Source organism: Siphateles boraxobius, unplaced genomic scaffold (assembly GCF_051911475.1).
Source record: "Siphateles boraxobius isolate OS27281-9 unplaced genomic scaffold, OSU_SipBor_1 35, whole genome shotgun sequence".
Taxonomy (NCBI): Eukaryota; Metazoa; Chordata; class Actinopteri; order Cypriniformes; family Leuciscidae; genus Siphateles; species Siphateles boraxobius.
Window position 1 is genome coordinate 1,884,483 of NW_027508975.1, and position 18,368 is coordinate 1,902,850.

The window sequence follows — 18,368 nt, forward strand, 5'->3', positions numbered from 1 at the left end:
AGACCAGGAATTATGTTTTTAACATAATGTTATGTTTTTTTAGTAAGTCTAATTCAGCATTGTGTACAGTATTTAATTCATACTTGCATGTGCATTTGAATATACTTGTCAGTAAAAAAAATGTCAATATAATAAGACACTAAGGTTATTTCACTAATCAAATACATTTGATTTAAATTGTCATTTAACAAGATATCTACAATGTTATCTACATAACTACAAGCACAGGAAACCGGTAGAATGCCAACTATTTGTTGGCAGGTCAAGGCCTGACATTTTCAAGTTGTGTTTGTTCCACTTACTGTGTAACATACGTTTCAAAAACAGCCTGATAAAAGAAAATGTGTAGATTGAATAAATGTCTTTCAGATACACATTTGTTTGTTTTTGATAATAAGTATTGCTGCCACAGTCAAGGCCTTTTCACTCTCAGAAAAAAAGGTACAAAAGCTGTCACTGTGTCTCTACCTTTTCAAAAGGTACACCTTTGTACCTAAAGAGTGCATATTAGTCCCTCAAAGGTACATATTGGTACCAAACGTGTACATATTAGTACCTAAATGGTACATATTAGAACCCGTTTGCAGGGTACTGTCCAAGTGACAGCTTTTGTATCTTTTTTTCTGAGAGTGGGGTGTAACGGTACACAAAAAATAAATGATGGTTTGGTTTTGAAGTCACGGTTCGGGATGTTTTCGGTACAGCAGTGGTTCAAACACTGGTTACTGAACAAACCATGTCGCATCTGACAGTAGAGCAAGCCATGTAGGTTTATGGTTTAGTTTGAAGTGCTTAATATAAAGCATGTGTCATGTTTAAGATCATGCACTATGTGACCCTCGTTATTTTTCAGATGTGTTGCTACATCAATGTATATCAATATAAACCATATCGTCCCATCCTAGAGGGAAAAGATTGAAATCGCGCACACAAAGTTCAGCACGTGCAGTGATTAAAACATCTCTGTATTAGTTTCGTACACATGCACACCGGACCGAAAGTTTTGGTAGGAATACGTGTACCATTACACCCCAATAGAACCACAAAGACACGAGGAAAAACTCTCTAAGTTTCACTTGTATGATCCTGTCTCAGCTGTACCAAGGACCAGCGCCACGCAGTGCAATTCTGTTCCAGAGCCTCGCTTCGGCAAGCGCATTGGCAACAACTTCGCTGTGGGTGCGTCAGTGATGTTCGAGTGTAACCCAGGCTACACACTCCACGGCTCCTCTGCCATTCACTGTGAAACCGTCCCTGATGCTCTGGCTCAGTGGAACGACACGTTGCCCACTTGCGTCGGTAAGTTCAAACCTCATCAGAGTGACGCACAATCGATGTGGCCTTTTGTCTTCACAGTTAGGTTGTGTAACCAAGCATGGTTAGCTGAATGATAAAGTGTTAGCTGATGTAAAGCTGTGCAGAATGTGACCGGAGTATCTTTTACTTGAGCAGAGTTAATTAGGCAGGTTTTGTTTGAGTTAGCACAGGGAAATAGGCTGAGGCTAAATATAATGATACAAGCTGACACTCTTCAGCTGTTTACTCTGTTGTAGAGAGGTGTTTAGCAGAGTAAGAGGTCTGATTTTAACAAGCCACCTAATTGTGTCTCTGTCAATCTCTCTTTCTGTCTCAGTATGGATTTTCTGCTACACATTTGACTATTATGTTTTTCCAGTCATATTTAGGCTGAAAGACTAAAAGAACTGTGTTTTCAGCAGTCAGTGTATATATAAATATATATATAGTATGTATGTATGTATGTATATATATATATATATATATATATATATATATATATATATATATATATATATTATATATATATATATATTTATATATATATATATATATATATATAGTATGCATGTATATATATATTACTATGTTTAATATTACTATATATAGGTGCTGGTCATATAGTTAGAATATCATCAAAAAGTTGATTTATTTCAGTAATTCCATTCAAAAAGTGAAATTTGGATATTATATTCATTCATTACACACAGACTGATATATTTCAAATGTTTATTTAATTTAATTGTGATGATTAAAACTGACAACTAATGAAAATCCCAAATTCAGTATCTCCGAAAATTAGAATATTACTTAAGGCTGTTACAAAAAAGGATTTTTAGAAATGTTGGCCAACTGAAAAGTATGAACATGAGAAATATGAGCATGTACAGCACTCAATACTTAGTTGGGGCTCCTTTTGCCTGAATTACTGCAGCAATGCGGCGTGGGATGGAGTCGATCAGTCTGTGGCACTGCTCAGGTGTTATGAGAGCCCAGCTTGCTCTGATAGTGGCCTTCAGCTCTTCTGCATTGTTGGGTCTGGCGTATCGCATCTTCCTCTTCACAATACCCCATAACTTTTCTATAGGGTTAATGTCTGGTGATTTGACTGGCCAATTAAGAACAGGGATACCATGGTCCTTAAACCAGCTACTGGTAGCTTTGGCACTGTGTGCAGGTGCCAAGTCCTGTTGGAAAATGAAATCTGCATCTCCATAAAGTTGGTCAGCAGCAGGAAGCATGAAGTGCTCTAAAACTTTGACCTTGGACCTCAGAAAATACAGTGGACCAACACCAGCAGATGACATGGCACCCCAAACCATCACTGACTGTGGAAACCTTACACTGGACTTCAAGCAACGTGGATTCTGTGCCTCTCCTCTCTTCCTCCAGACTCTGGGACCTTGATTTCCAAAGGAAATGCAAAATTTACTTTCATCAGAGAACATAACTTTGGACCACTCAGCAGCAGTCCAGTCCTTTTTGTCTTTAGCCCAGGCGAGACGCTTCTGACGCTGTGTCTTGTTCAAGAGTGGCTTGACACAAGGAATGCGAAAGCTGAAACCCATGTCTTGCATACGTCTGTGTGTGGTGGTTCTTGAAGCACTGACTCCAGCTGCAGTCCACTCTTTGTGAATCTCCCCCACATTTTTGAATGGGTTTTGTTTCACAATCCTTTCCAGGGTCCGGTTATCCCTATTGCTTGTACACTTTTTTCTACCACATATTTTCCTTCCCTTCGCCTCTCTATTAATGTGCTTGGACGCAGAGCTCTGTGAACAGTCAGCCTCTTTAGCAATGACCTTTTGTGTCTTGCCCTCCTTGTGCAAGATGTCAATGGTCGTCTTTTGGACAGCTGTCAAGTCAGCAGTCTTCCCCATGATTGTGTAGCCTACAGAATTAGACTGAGAGACCATTTAAAGACCTTTGCACGTGTTTTGAGTTAATTAGCTGATTAAAGTGTTGCGCCAGGTGTCTTCAATATTGAACATTTCACAATATTCAAATTTTCTGAGATACTGATTTTGGGGTTTTCATTAGTTGTCAGTTATAATCATCAAAATTAAAAGGAAATAACACTTGAAATATATCAGTCTGTGTGTAATGAATGAATATTATATCCAAATTTCACTTTTTGAATGGAATTACTGAAATAAATCAACTTTTTGATGATATTCTAATTATATGACCAGCACTTGTATATATAAACACACACATACCTGTACACAGTACCGGTCAAAATTTTGGAAGTTTTTGGAAGAAGTCTCTCATGCTCATCGAGCCTGCATATATTTGATCAAAAATACAGAAAAAAATTAAAATTGTGAAATATTATTACAATGTAAAATAATGGTTTTCTATTTTAATTAACATTAAAATATAATTTATGTCTGTGATGAAAAGCTGAATTTTCAGCATCATTACTCCAGCATCCAACAAGCTGGTCCCACTGTTGATGTTACTTTAGGGGGAAAAAAAAATATTTCATTATATTTTTTCCGTCAGAACCGGAGGTACACCTATATGTTACAAACGCTGACAAAATATGAGAATACTGTAATATTGCTCATGACAGACATCTGCTTTATCATTTCACGCCTTGTTTTGTTTCCCTGCTCATCTCTGTGTAAAAGGTCATAAATCTGTGATATTTCACATGATTACCTGAGCGCATGCTGTATTCTATATATCACTGGTTAAAAATGAATGACCCCAAAATTGCAGGGAAGTGAATTTGGTTAATAATTGAAGAATCTGACACAGATATATTGAGCCATGCTCCATATCCGGCCTCACTGTTTCTCCTCACTCTCTTTCTGCATCAATCAGGATGTCCCTACCCACTCGTAGCTGTTTAAACAAAGTGATTGGCTTTGACCTCTAGATTATCCGCTTGTCCTTGACAGATAGCATCTTACCTAAGCATAGGATAACAAAGACAGTTCTGCCCTGCCAGAGTCAGATAGCAGCCTGTGCTTTGTTATTGACAGATCCACTCAGTGGCTTCTAGAGCTGCTCGAGACAATAGCTGGCAGGACTTCAGCAAACAGAAAATTGCTTAACCGGCTTCTCCTGTAGGAGAGACGACATGTTATACAGTCTTTCCTGATTTTTCTGTGCTACGTTGTGCTTTTTAAATGCAGTGAAAGTGAAATTTAGAATGTAAAATGCAGCAACTAGGAGAAAGTAACTTAAAGAAATGGTTCACCCAAAAATAAAAATGTGTGTCCACCAAAGCGTTTTTAGCCAGCTGAAAACAGCAGTGCAACATTTTTTTTTCAGTTGAGACACTTTGCTTGTTATGATACGGAATATCCACGAAAGTATTACTAGTATCTCATTTCACACATATTTTGTTTGTGTTGATTCTATATTAAAATGTCGATACAATGTAACGTATTTTCTCTGGCTTTTGTTTTAAATAATTTTGTTCTGTTATTATGCCTGTTGTTGTCATCTGTTGACGTTGAACAAGCAGAATGTGGCGGTTGGTCAGTCTGATATTTGTCCCGCCCCTCCTCCACTGTGATTGGACGGTTGGGTAAAACGGGACAGTGATGAACATTCTTCAACTCTCGGCGACCAGTAAAAAACGCCGGGCGCTCAGCGCTTCAGCGTGAAAAAAACGCTCAGCACCTCATTACGCTCATGGCATTTAAAAAAACATTGCGCTCCAATTGAAAACAATTGGAAAAATACGCCAGCTATGTGAAAAAACGCTCTGGTGGACACACAGCCTTAAGGTCAATTCACACCGCACCGACAGACACTTCTACCTTTAAAGAGGACCTCTGCTTTTTATGCTTTTTACATCTTAAACTTTCTTTAGTGTTTAATGTTGTTGTTTGAGCATGAAAAAGCTCTGCAAAGTTACAAAGCACAAATTCCCTCCACGAGTTATTCTCTATATCAGTGTCAGTTTCTGAACTCCCTGAAACGCCTCCATTGTAGGCTTGAGTTTCTTCCGGGAACAAACACGTCACAATATTCCTCATTTAAATAATTCATACGCAGAATAAAGGGGCGGGGCCTGGTTGAGTTAGTTAGTAGTGTGTTAAACTGGCGGTTATGGTAAGGGACGGGACATTTTCTAAACACACTTGATGCGCTTGACCAATCACAACACACTGATCCAGCCGACCAATCAGAGCACAGTGTGCTTTTCAGAAGGAGGGGCTTCATAGAGACAGGAACTAAACAGAGCGTTACTGACAGACTGGGAAGAGAGGAGCTGCAACAATGGAGAATAAGGGGGAAATAATATTTTTTTTAAACATTCAAGCATGAAAGCCTATTCTAGTAGAGCCCCAAAACAAAATCAAGACTTTTTAAAAGGCCAAAATAGGTCCTCTTTAAAAAGTGGGCTGAGAAATCATATGCATATATCTTCTGTATCTTATAATCACATTACCTTTTCCATTGCTCCAAGCCAATATCTGTGTAGCATTTTTCATTTCATTAAAGTTTTTTTTTTTTTTTAACTAAATGTAAAACCTAGTTGGATGCTGATTACTGAATCATAGGAACACCTACTCAGTGTCTGTTTTAAAAAGCAAGTATATTTTAAAGACAGGAAAGCATCAAGGACTAGTCGTGAGTAATCATACAGCCAGGTTGGCTTTGATTACTCATCAAAAGTTGCTTCTCTTTTGTACCAAGGTTGACGAATTCCATCCATTTACACAGCACTGAAAGTTAATGCTTATTGTAACACACTTTCCTGTCTTTTGATCCATCTTCACAGTGCCTTGTGGAGGGATCCTGGCGATGCGTAAGGGGACCATTTTGTCCCCAGGTTACCCGGAACCCTACGATAACAACCTCAACTGTGTGTGGAAGGTGTCTGTTCCTGAGGGAGCTGGAATACAAGTGAGTGGAGGAGCTTGTTTGAAGTTCCTCAAATTAAATGTTTCAGACAAGAAGTGTCAGTGATCGAGAGGTTTAAACTACAATAAAGGGAATTCTTAATGTCTAATTAATTATGCATAAGGCAATGTTTAATTTAGAAATGATAGGAAGTACAATTCAACAAACTTCCATGACAATCTGTTTCTTCACCTGGCCTGTTTTTTTTGGGGGGGGGGGGGGGGGGGGGTTGCAAAAATTGTGATTTTGTTGATATATGTCACAACTCATCCAAATACAACAAATCCAAAAAAATCACTTTCATTACAATCAGTGATGCTGTCTGCACTGGAAATAACTGTTTTCTATGTGAATATATTGTAAAATGTAATTTATTTCCTGTGATGCAAAGCTGAATTTTCAGCATCATTTCTCCAATCTTCAGTGTCACATGATTTTTCAGAAATCATTCTAATATGCTGATTTGCTGCTCAAGAAATATTTCTTATCAGACAGACAGACAGACAGACAGACAGACAGACAGATAGATAGATAGATAGATAGATAGATAGATAGATAGATAGATAGATAGATAGATAGATAGATAGATAGATAGATAGATAGATAGGTAGGTAGGTAGGTAGGTAGGTAGGTAGATAGATAGATAGATAGATAGATAGATAGATAGATAGATAGATAGATAGATAGATAGATAGACAGACAGACAGACAGGTAGATAGGTAGGTAGGTAGGTAGGTAGGTAGGTAGGTAGGTAGGTAGGTAGATAGATAGATAGATAGATAGATAGATAGATAGATAGATAGATAGATAGATAGACTGACTGACTGACTGACTGACTGACTGACTGACTGACTGACTGACAGACAGACAGACAGACAGACAGACAGACAGACAGACAGACAGACAGACAGACAGACAGACAGACAGACAGACAGACAGACAGACAGACAGACAGACAGACAGACAGACAGACAGAAAGGAGTTCCGTACTTTTATTGACTGTCTTTGTGCTTTTTATCTACCACTTCTTCCTCATGTATTTACTTTCTTTTTAAATCAGATCCAAGTTGTGAGTTTTGCCACAGAACATAACTGGGATTCTCTGGATTTCTATGATGGCGCAGACAACAATGCACCCAGACTGGGCAGCTATTCAGGTGAGAGTTTAACTACTGGAAAGGTACATGCTTTTTCCTGTTTTCCTGGAAGTCTGATACTTCACTCCGAGGACCCTCGTCAGTATATACTGTATATGTAGGTCTACTTTTTTGTCTGTCGCCACATGAGATTTAAAGTTAATATTTTTATAATTTAACAACAAATTTGCATGTTCATGTTTTTCAAGTTAATCAATGGTCAAGTTAATAGGGGTGGTCTTGGCGCAGTGGATAAGACACATGTCTGTGGTGTGAGAGACCTGGGTTCGAATCCACTGCGAGACACCAATGTGTCCCTGAGCAAGACACTTAACCCCTAGTTGCTCCAGAGGCGTGCGACCTCTGAAATATAGCAATTGTAAGTCGCTTTGGATAAAAGCGTCAGCTAAATGAATAAATGGTCACATGCCATGCATGTAAACACAATAGTTTATCTTTTTAATTTAAACTATAAGCTGTAATTCTTTGCAAACCCCAATTTGGGTTTTGAAAATATGGAAAAGAAATATACTATAGACTGGACGCTTTACTACTGTTGCTCTAGATAGTTACTTTTTTAAGGTTAAGCTCAATAAGGTTGGTTATGCTGTGTGCAATGATCATCATTCAGAAATATCTCACTGCCGAAAGCCACGATTAACCAATCAGAATCAAGTATTGCTGACTAGTAGGGGTGTAACAATATATCATGTTACAATATATCGCAATTCAAAAATGCAACAATATGTATCGTGGATAGTGACAATATGTATTGTAGATAGTTCACCCCAAAAAAATCAAGTTTTCAAAGTTTTACTGTCAGTGCTACATTAAACTACTACACATAATGTTGAATATAATGTATAATAATGCAATGGGGGAATATTTGTGGGTCTTGATAATACCAAATGTATTCTCTTACAGTAAAAAGTGGCCTTTACATTATTTTAAATATATCTAGTCAGTAAAAGAGTGCAAGAATATTAGTCTAAAATAATTCAGTATTTTCAGCTTCAGAATCATGAATATTTTTATTCTGGTGTCTCTATTGTCCTGTGCTTTGGGTTTCCAAGTCCAAGCCTATTTATTTACACCCCAATGTAACATCAAATTTAGGAACAGATCATTTTTTGTTAACTTTTTATCATATGTCTTGGAGTATCGCAATAATATTGTATCGTGAGTTCAGTATCGTGATATGTATCGAATCGTGACATGAGGGTATCGTTACATCCCTACTGACTAGTGTCATTTTATAAGCTTGTATTATATTACAGCCATATTACATTAGGAGTGGTTAAATTCCTCCTTCCAAACAAAATAATCTTCGCTCTTAGTCTTTACAAAAAATAAATTCAAATAAAAACATCGTAGATTGCTCACCAGAACTTGATATCATTAATTGAGTCACACCTTGAAAAATGGTTTGTAATTTTTTGAAGCCAGCAAACTTGGAGGAGGCTCAAGTTTCCGGCTCAGTGTGTTTTTGGCTAGCTAATGAATTGCTCTGTCTGGCAGCACATGTAATGGGTTCTGCACCTCGACACTCAGCACTTCATTTGTTTGTAAACCGAGCGGCCAGAGGAAGTGTACTGATGCTAACAGCTTGTCATTGCGGAGCCCTGATGGCTCAATGCTCTTCTTGTCATGAAGACACACTTTACAGTGTTTGTAACAGTGTTTCTGGGCTATTCCTGGAGGATGGGAAGCATTGGTTTAGAGTGTCCTGTTGGGAACAGGGACTTTATCTTGCTTTCAGGGACGGGGAAGGTTTTTATGGCTGCGCTGCGGGAGAAGTAATTGAGATGTTTCCAGCAGCTCAGAAGTTGACCTCAGAGTTGAACTGTACAGCAGGAAGTATTTAAAACAGTGAGGCTGCCGTGTCAAAAGACAAATGTTAACAGGTGTACCAGAACTTTTCTTCACAGCATGAACATTAAAGATGTTCCCATTATTAAGAGCCTTAGGGCACCCTTCCGTATGCTCTAAAAGTCTTTGCTTGGTAATCCACCTTATCTGTTTTTTATTTCAACCCCAGCTGGTGATTTTGCCTGTGCAGAAGTAAAGAATCACAGCTTTTCTTAATCTTCAACATTCATAACGCATTTTCTCCATTATCAGGAACCACCATTCCTCAGCTCCTGAATAGCACGTCTAACAACCTCTACCTGAACTTTGTGTCAGACATCAGTGTGTCAGCAGCCGGCTTCCATCTGGAATACACAGGTACAACACAACAGCAGAATGTAACAACATTACTCTATTGATGCCCTTTAAATGACCGGGTCTGTTAAATAAAGCTCAACATCCTTCTGTACTGCATTCATTAGCCCAACCTAGACCTTGACCTCTTGTGGAAATCCTTTTGCTTGTCAATTTTACGTTACACTTTGTTTCAAGGTGTCATTGTTACAGTGTAATTAAATATTTAAGTACAGTGTAATATCACTTAACTACATGTACTTACTATAGGGTTAGGGTAGGATTAGGATTTGGTTGAGGGTTAATTGCATGTAATTATGCATAATTCACTGTTATTACTATGGTAATTACATGTAACAAGGACACTAAAATAAAGTGTTACCCAATTTTCTATAGTAGTAACAAGTACACAACAAGTAGGGTGGGTAGATAGATAGATAGATAGATAGATAGATAGATAGATAGATAGATAGATAGATAGATAGATAGATAGATAGATAGATAGATAGATAGATAGATAGATAGATAGATAGATAGATAGATAGATAGGATGGATGGATGGATGGACAGATGGATGGACAGATAGACAGACAGACAGACATTGTCCCTCTTTTTTTATAGCTAGTAATCAAAGGGATAATGCCAGTGGAAAGAGCTGGTCTCAGCCAACAGACATATTTTCATACCAGAAATCTGCCAAATGATCTGTATGACTGCAGATGCTGAGCCAGAGAGAGACACCTGTTCTACACAAAACAGAGCCAGGTGTCCATATTTACATCCATAAAATAATTAGCCAGAAAACATCCATTCTAATGAAATGTTTTCAGACACCAGCTCTCCAGATCCTGGAACCTGAACCTGAAATGTTTTCCGAACAGTAGTTGTCTGTGCTTCTCTGTGGAGATTTCTTCATAACCCCTATGATTGCAACAGTTTTGATCTCTGTGTGTTTACAGCTATTGGCCTAGATACATGTCCAGAGCCTCAGACTCCAACCTATGGGATTAGAGTTGGGGATCGATACATGGTGGGAGATGTTGTCATGTTCCAGTGTGAGCAAGGATACTCTTTACAGGTGAGGGCAATGTGTTTCTTTTGTGCATTGAGCACTTCTTTGTAAATAGTTTTTCATCCATATATAGATTCCTGGGAGCATAGTGCTGTATTTGTGATTCAAAAATGTTGATCTGTTTTGTTTTTGTCTAGGGAAATGCCCATATCACTTGCATGCCTGGACCAGTGAGGAGGTGGAATTATCCGGTTCCTCTTTGCCTCGGTACGGTCTTATTAAATTCATTGTGGAAGTTTGTGTTTCTCAGTTTTAGATTCCCTTTCATCAGCAATTGAATATGAGACACCATGATGGGTTATGTGAGTTTCAGCTGAAGTTTGATTCATCGTCTCCTCCTTAAGCTTCTCCTGTCCCGACAGGTTTTATTTAATTCTGAACCTAAAATGCAGAGCGCGGCAGAGTTTTCGATCCTGCTATAGAACATTGTGATGGATTATCTTGTGTTTATTTATGGGGCCCTTTTTAAAGTGAAAGCCAACTAGAACCTTTATGTTTCAGCGTTTGGCTTCATTTTTCAACTGTTTTAGCCTCAGCCAAGCTGAAAATCCTGAAGTACCCAGCTCAATAATTCACCAACCAGCTGCTCGTACACAATCTGAATGCAAGCACTCCTACAACTATGACTTTTTTAACAGTCCTTTCTGGATGCTTTCTGCTCCACCCAGAGGACAATGATATCTCTAAGCTTGAGTTTACATGAATACTTTTGTTTAGTCACTGACAAAAGCCTTTTTCCAAATAAATAGCAAGTGTTTTTAACACAAAATGATCAGTAAAGAATCGAGATACATTTGTTTTTCGACATACTGAATATGTGGATTTTACCCTTCATTGACATTTTTTTCAACATCATTTTTTAATTGCATATCTTATTGTGAACTATTCATCCATGCATATGTTTCATTAAAAAAAAAGACCTTACAATGTTTAATCATAATGTCATAACTGGACGTTCCAGTGAAAACAACAGACTTCTCTCTAGTGATGCGTGTATTAATTTTAATAATCATAAGCATTAGTAATAGTTAGTAATCAATAATCATTTAGTCTGCTAAAACGTCACCCCTGCAAGCTCATTAATTTTTTTTTACAGAATGTTGCTGTGGGTATTATAAATGATTTATCCCTGCACATCATTATTTTTTTCAATTCATGCGCACTTCATAATCATAAATCAAAAACGTTAACCCCCCTCCCTTCAACATACTAGAAAATACTATCGCAACTTCCGTTTCTCAAAGACTACAAGTGGAATTTCAATTTATTTTTAGTATCGTTATTGTTGATTGGTTTTCCTGAGCACTTCCTCCTGGTGCTAGTCAGACAAACAGATACATGTACAGTAGCTCCACCCCTCCGCTGATGACACTGTTTGCATTAGCATGCACATTTACAGTGACACTCTAACAAAATAATGTGAAACACGGTGCCCAGAGTGTAATACAGTCTGTGAGCTTTGAGTGTTGAAAACCGAAATATAGCAACTCGAGAGAGAGGAAATTACCAATTTGGCCATTGATTTGTATGTTTGTGTTCCCGGGGATGCACTTTTCCATCTGGTCCTTGTGGAACGCAACATGAAGATTCCCTTTGACTGCCAAGCTGATGTGCCAGACGTCTCTTAGCCTTTCACTGCATCAAGCCCTTCTGTTTCTAGCACACCCTGTATGCTTTTCTATGAGTCTTTTTCCTCAGATCAGTCCATCTCTGATCAAGAGCACCTTGTTTATCTTTTATATTGCTTTGGCTCATGTTTGAGTTGGCTGTCCCTTGACCTGCCCAATTCCCCTTGCCTCTCTTTTTCTACTACTTATATATGCAGCAACATTGTCCAGCCTCTCCTGTGCCAAAACTAGACCTCCCATTAAAGACTGTGATCAGCTGTGATCTCCATATTACTGTTGGAATCACCACTAAAATCCCCACGCCTCATGCCTCTTAAAAGAGACAATAGCTTTTGTTTTTGTGCCAAGCAAATGAGAATTTCTCTGAATACCAGTGTGTGTCTATTGCTTTTATTTCTGTTTAGTACTTATCTGTTCCCCTGTTTCACTTCTTCTTTAGCAACAGTGCAATCTAAGAGTAAGTGAAACGTAAAGAACTGAACACAAGGGAGTTGATGTAATATGTAAATTGTTTCTCGCTTTACACCCGTCTTGTACTGGATCTGATACAGTCATTTAACAGTGTGAGGCCCATCTTCTGTAATTCAGATTCAAAGAAGTTTTACTGGCCAAGTTTGATCACATGTACAATGTACACAAGAGCTCTTAGCACTTATAATTATGATGCATCACTGCTAGGGTTAAAGGTGCAGTGTGTGATTTTTAGCGGCATCTAGTGACGAGGTTACGAATTGCAACCAACAAAAGTTATGGTGGCCGACAGGAAAATATGTCGTCTGAGACAGCAGAGAGTAGCAGTTGAGCAATGAGGTTTCTTTACAAGGATAAATTAAGAAATTATGTTTACTTAATTATTCAGTAAAACTGCTCATTCTAAGGTAATACGAATATAACGGTTCATTAAGTAAGGTCTTTATACACCACTGAAAACTTCTTTTTCAAGGTAGTGAGGAAACGTGCTCTGTAGTGCTGTGTGTTTCGCTGTCGGCTACGCTAGAAACATGACGAGACAATATGTCGACCTCCATAGAAGGGGGCGCCCGCGGTTATGGAGATATAAATGTCTCATTCTAAGGTAATAAAAACATAACGGTTCATTATGCAAGGTCTTTATACACCACTGAAAACATAGTTATGGATCTTATATTGCATTTCTGTCAACAGATCCTCAGAAATATTACACAACGCACCTTTAAACGACTACTTGTTCTTCATGTTGACTAGTAGTGGATCAAATGACCTCACTTGCACTCAGTTCCTGTATCTTCATTCTGTATCATGACAGCAGGATGTATTTCCATCCAAAATTACCCGAAAGGGATAAAATGAAGTGAAAATTAAGCATTTTGCATTCAGAAAACACATAAGCACATTGACATCTGAGATTATCTAGTTCTACCGTGAAAGTGTTGTGACTGTTTTATGCAGCATTTAAGAGACTAAAAGCAGCATAATTATAGCAGTTGAAATATGCACAATTTAAATTAGTTTAATTATAATTCATTTTATTTAATTAAAGTTAATATTAATATATCATAAACAAACATTAATTAACGTTAAACAAAAGTTTATACATTAAAATGAAACAAATCCCAGTAATTAATAAAAAATAAAAAATAATGATTTATAGTTAATGATATTAAACACTAATCAATGTAAACAAATTGAACATAAATTGAAAATGTTTTCAAATATTAAAATTTTAAGATACAACAATGTGTCATGTTTGTCAAACTGAACTGTTCGTTTCTTTAGGGGTAAAAGATTTTTAAGTGGAATTGGTTTAATTCAAAACTAACACCGGTGTTGTGCAGTAATCATTCGGGGATGCAGTAGAGATAGAAATCAATAAGGATTGCATGACAGTACAACACATTACATTTTGGCAGTGCATAAAGTTAATCTTTATCTGTATATTCACAGCTCAGTGTGGCGGAGTCATGAAAGAGGTTAGCGGAGTGATTCTGAGCCCTGGTTTTCCTGGCAACTACCCAAGTGGTCTAGATTGCACCTGGACGGTCACCCTTCCCACTGGCTTCGGTACATGCATGCCATTAAACTGTTCACGAATGAGTATGAATGAGCTACAGAATCGTGTGACTCGCTATCTTTTATCAGTATCACTTATTGTTGCCGACATGTTGTTTAAGGAATTCATGTTCAGTTCCTGAACTTCTCCACCGAGGCAATCCACGACTACCTGGAGATCCGAAGCGGACCCAGTGAGACCGGTATAGTGATTGACAGGTTCAGTGGGCCGCAGGTTCCTGAGTCGCTCTTCAGCACAACCCATGAAACAAGCTTCTTCTTCCACAGCGACTATTCCCAGAATAAACCTGGATTTCACATTACATACCAAGGTAAGACTTTTAAAGAGGCCATATCATGTTTTTTTACAGTGATAATTTAGATTTTGGGCTGTAGTAGAATAAGTTTGATTTTTCACATAAAACACATAATTTTCCCCATATTTGACATTGTTGAAGCTGTTGCAGTTTTTCAGTAACGCTCTGTTTAGTTCCTGTCTCTATGAAGCCCCTCCTTCTGAAAACCACAATGTACTCTGATTGGTCGACTAGAGCAGTGTGCTGTGATTGGTCAAGCGCTTCAAGCGTGTTTGGAAAATGTCCATAACCGCCAGTTTCAACACGCTACTAACTAACTCAACCAGGCCCCGCCCCTTTATTCTACGTATTAATTATTTAAATGAGGAATATTGTGACGTGTTTGTTCCCGGAAGAAATGGAGGGTTTTCAGGGAGTTCAGAAACAGTGACACTGGTACAGAGAAACATTGCAGAGCTTTTTCATGCTCAAACAGCAACATTAGCTAAAGAAAGTTAAAGATGTAAAAAAAGCATAATAGGTCATTTTTATCCATTAGACGTGTTAGTATTGAGTCAAGAAGAATATACTAAGAGTTTACAATTGCCTTTTGCATTCATCCTCCCCACTTGTGATTATGTCCTTGTTTCTTTTCTTCAGCCTATCAGCTGCAGAGCTGTCCTGACCCCCGACCTTTCAGGAATGGCATCGTAATAGGCAGTGACTTTAGCGTGGGCATGACGGTGTCTTTCGAGTGTTTACCCGGTTACTCGCTCATCGGCGAAACCTCTCTAACGTGCCTCCATGGAATCAGCAGGAACTGGAACAACCCTATACCACGCTGTGAAGGTGGCGTTTTAAAATACTCATACTCCTCCTTAATTCGCTATTGAAATTGAATGACCTCAGTGTTTCATCCATGCAACTGCTCACTGTGTTATAATGAAAGTGTCATAAGTCGCTTGCAGCTGATGACTTTATACGCAAGCACACGGGTGAGATTTATTGCCTTATCGCAACAATATTACTACATAATGTGTGATGTTAAACAGTGCGTCTTTATGGTGAGAAGAAATTCTCAATGGCTCACTGGTCAACATTATTTCCCAGAGCGCATTGAGGTGATGCTATAGGAGAGCGATCACTGCTAAGAGATGAACTTTAAAGATGCACAAGGTCATTTTGTTCTTGTTTCTCCAGCTGTTCATTTTCAAAAATGAAGCAGCCTTGAACTGTTTACTGACACCTATTGGTATAGCCGACGTCACAATTACATCACGGCGTTAACTGGAGGCAAAACAAAGTGAAAACTGGAGGTGGCCAATACAAACCAGCACAGATTCGGCTACATAATACACGGGTTTCTGTGCAACATCATCACATAGATGCGCGCGCATCTAAGAGGCAGAAAACAACACTCTTTACGTCTATTCTAGCAGAAGCAGAGAGGACACGGAGCTGTTGTGCTGTAAACTAACCTAAATGCAAAGGGTATGTCAGGTTTTTATGATTCGCAAACTTAGTTGGACAATTTCATTCAGAGACCTGATGACTAACATTATAACTTAGCTTAATAGTCAACTAACTAACATTTTACATAATGTTATATTAATATGCAAATGAAACACAAACAAACAGATGAAATGAGGTGTGAAATTCAGATTGAATTTACAAACAATGCAAAATCTACGTTAATTGCAATGTTCTTTTACAGAACTCGGCCTAACATATAGCGATCTTTCCTCTTGGATGCGCATCCGGTATTGTTTGTATACAAGAAACCTGTGTATAAGTATCTTAAATTATTATTATTTTTATTAAATGTCATCTTGTTGTGTTTCTGGGTGCAAGAATCACCTACTGGATCCAATTTGAAATTTTATCGCATAATGTTTTCTAAATTATAGTGATTATTTGTGAATCATCTATGATTCTATACATTGTTGTGTTTGTTTGTGATAGACTTTTTGAAGAACCTGGTAAGAAAGAATAATCAAATACATAGTTAATTAATATAATTTTAGTACATAAAAAAGTTTTTTTTCTAGAAAATATTCACATCATTAAAATTGCACTGTAATGTCACACTTTACATTGTCGTCTTCTGGCCTTAGCCGGGCAGGACCGCGCAATGTAACGTTGCCACGAGTCAAGACCATTCATCACATAGTTATTTATAGGCATCTAAAGATTTATATGCCCTCAGTTTGTCTTTACGCTCGGTTTCTCTATCAGGTCGGTGTAGAAGTCAGGCCACTCGACCGAGGTAACGTTAATCCTGTCACATCGTCCATCCATTGATTGAGTGTGTATGGGTCGGCCAATCTGGTTCCGTCCGTTAAAATTAACTTTTGCAAATAACAATCACAGTCCTGGACAGTGAGTGACCTTGCACATTAAGATAAAATCTGATCTTCTCCCATCATTGTTAAAAAACAAGCTAACAAAACTTGCAAACTAGTGTTAGTGAAGTGGCCAGAGGGATCGTTCTGCCTCCACCTAAGCTCCGCCCACATAAAAACGTCATCATGTTTACCAACTGAAAAGGGGTCTATAGATTGGAACTGAATGATATAAAACCACTTTTTCTAGGCCACAGATAAATGTCTAATCTCTTGTTTACGTCAAGTACTTGTCATTATTTTCTGTGCAATTCTTAGTGCACATGTTCTGTCTGTGCCCAAAATATATGGTGATAGCATTACTTTGTTTTCTGTCTCCCCACAAAGCTCTATGTGGTGGAAACATCACCTCCATGAACGGCACCATCTTCTCTCCCGGTCACCCAGCTGAATACCCCAATTTCCAGGACTGTGTGTGGAGTGTCCGTGTGCCTCCTGGAAACGGCATCTATATCAACTTCACCGTCCTCAGCACTGAACCCATCTATGACTACATCACTGTCTGGTAATCTCTCTTAAAGTTAAAGTCTCTTAGATATGTGATGATGAGCTTATTTGGAATCAGTTAATATTCATCAGTATATGATCAATAATAATAACGCTGAAGAAGTAAGAGAGATTGGACTGCATATGTAGATGAATGAGGACATTTTGTGAAACTCCAAACGTCCTTGAACGTAAGACACTCGCTCTTGTGTGTGAAACAGCCTGCGGTCCTCTAGGAAGCCCCAAAGCACGCTTGCTTGTAACCGTGGAAGGAAATCATCCCTTAAATCTCTCTAAAACAATTTTAGGACTAGCTGCCAGCACGTTTGCTTGGTTAAGCATCACAGTATATCTCCATTTGAAAAGAGGTTATTTAAATTGCTTTGCACAGTTCCTCAAGTCAGGAGATGATTTTGAGGATTAAATTCAGTTTTGCTTCTGTGTTTCCTAATGTGGTGTCTTGTTACTAAAATGGAAACTTAACTTCTTTTTGCTTGACTTTGTCCGGGTTTGGTTGAGACCTAATTGCATAGTAGCTAAATTGACATCTATATTTAGATAGATGTAGTTTTTAGATGTAGTTAGAAATTTAATTGTTTAGCTCTATTTACCAATTGTGCATGTTTTTACAATTATTCAAAAATATTTTATATATATATAAGTTCTTATTCAAGTTCAAGTGCTTATTGAAGTTCAATTCAGTTCAACTTTATTGTTAGACTCAGGGTCCATCAGCAAATATATATATTTTTTAAAGTATATTTATTTAAGAAAAATGTAAACTTCTTAAATGAACCTTAATTATCTTGCTCAAAAGTTCTCGTATGCTTAGTTTGTCGGCATAACTTACTTTTTATCGCTTTTGTACATAATTTCCCTTCTGAGCTTTGACTCTTCAACCTTTCAGGAAGAAATTTTGCTAATTAGGCATACTTCATTTTATTAGCTTTCTGTAC

General features: G+C 37.9%; 1 protein-coding gene across 1 annotated transcript in view; it reads left to right on the top strand.

The window, feature by feature from the left end:
* csmd3b (CUB and Sushi multiple domains 3b) overlaps positions 1 to 18,368 on the top strand; it is a 487,110-nt gene that overhangs the window by 385,443 nt on the left and 83,299 nt on the right. The window contains exons 34-43 of the mRNA XM_077195799.1: positions 1,096 to 1,299; positions 6,041 to 6,165; positions 7,223 to 7,319; positions 9,420 to 9,524; positions 10,460 to 10,578; positions 10,710 to 10,779; positions 14,124 to 14,240; positions 14,351 to 14,560; positions 15,185 to 15,373; positions 17,254 to 17,431. Coding sequence (XP_077051914.1) covers positions 1,096 to 1,299; positions 6,041 to 6,165; positions 7,223 to 7,319; positions 9,420 to 9,524; positions 10,460 to 10,578; positions 10,710 to 10,779; positions 14,124 to 14,240; positions 14,351 to 14,560; positions 15,185 to 15,373; positions 17,254 to 17,431 — 1,414 coding nt within the window. The remainder of the gene's footprint in view (positions 1 to 1,095; positions 1,300 to 6,040; positions 6,166 to 7,222; positions 7,320 to 9,419; positions 9,525 to 10,459; positions 10,579 to 10,709; positions 10,780 to 14,123; positions 14,241 to 14,350; positions 14,561 to 15,184; positions 15,374 to 17,253; positions 17,432 to 18,368) is intronic.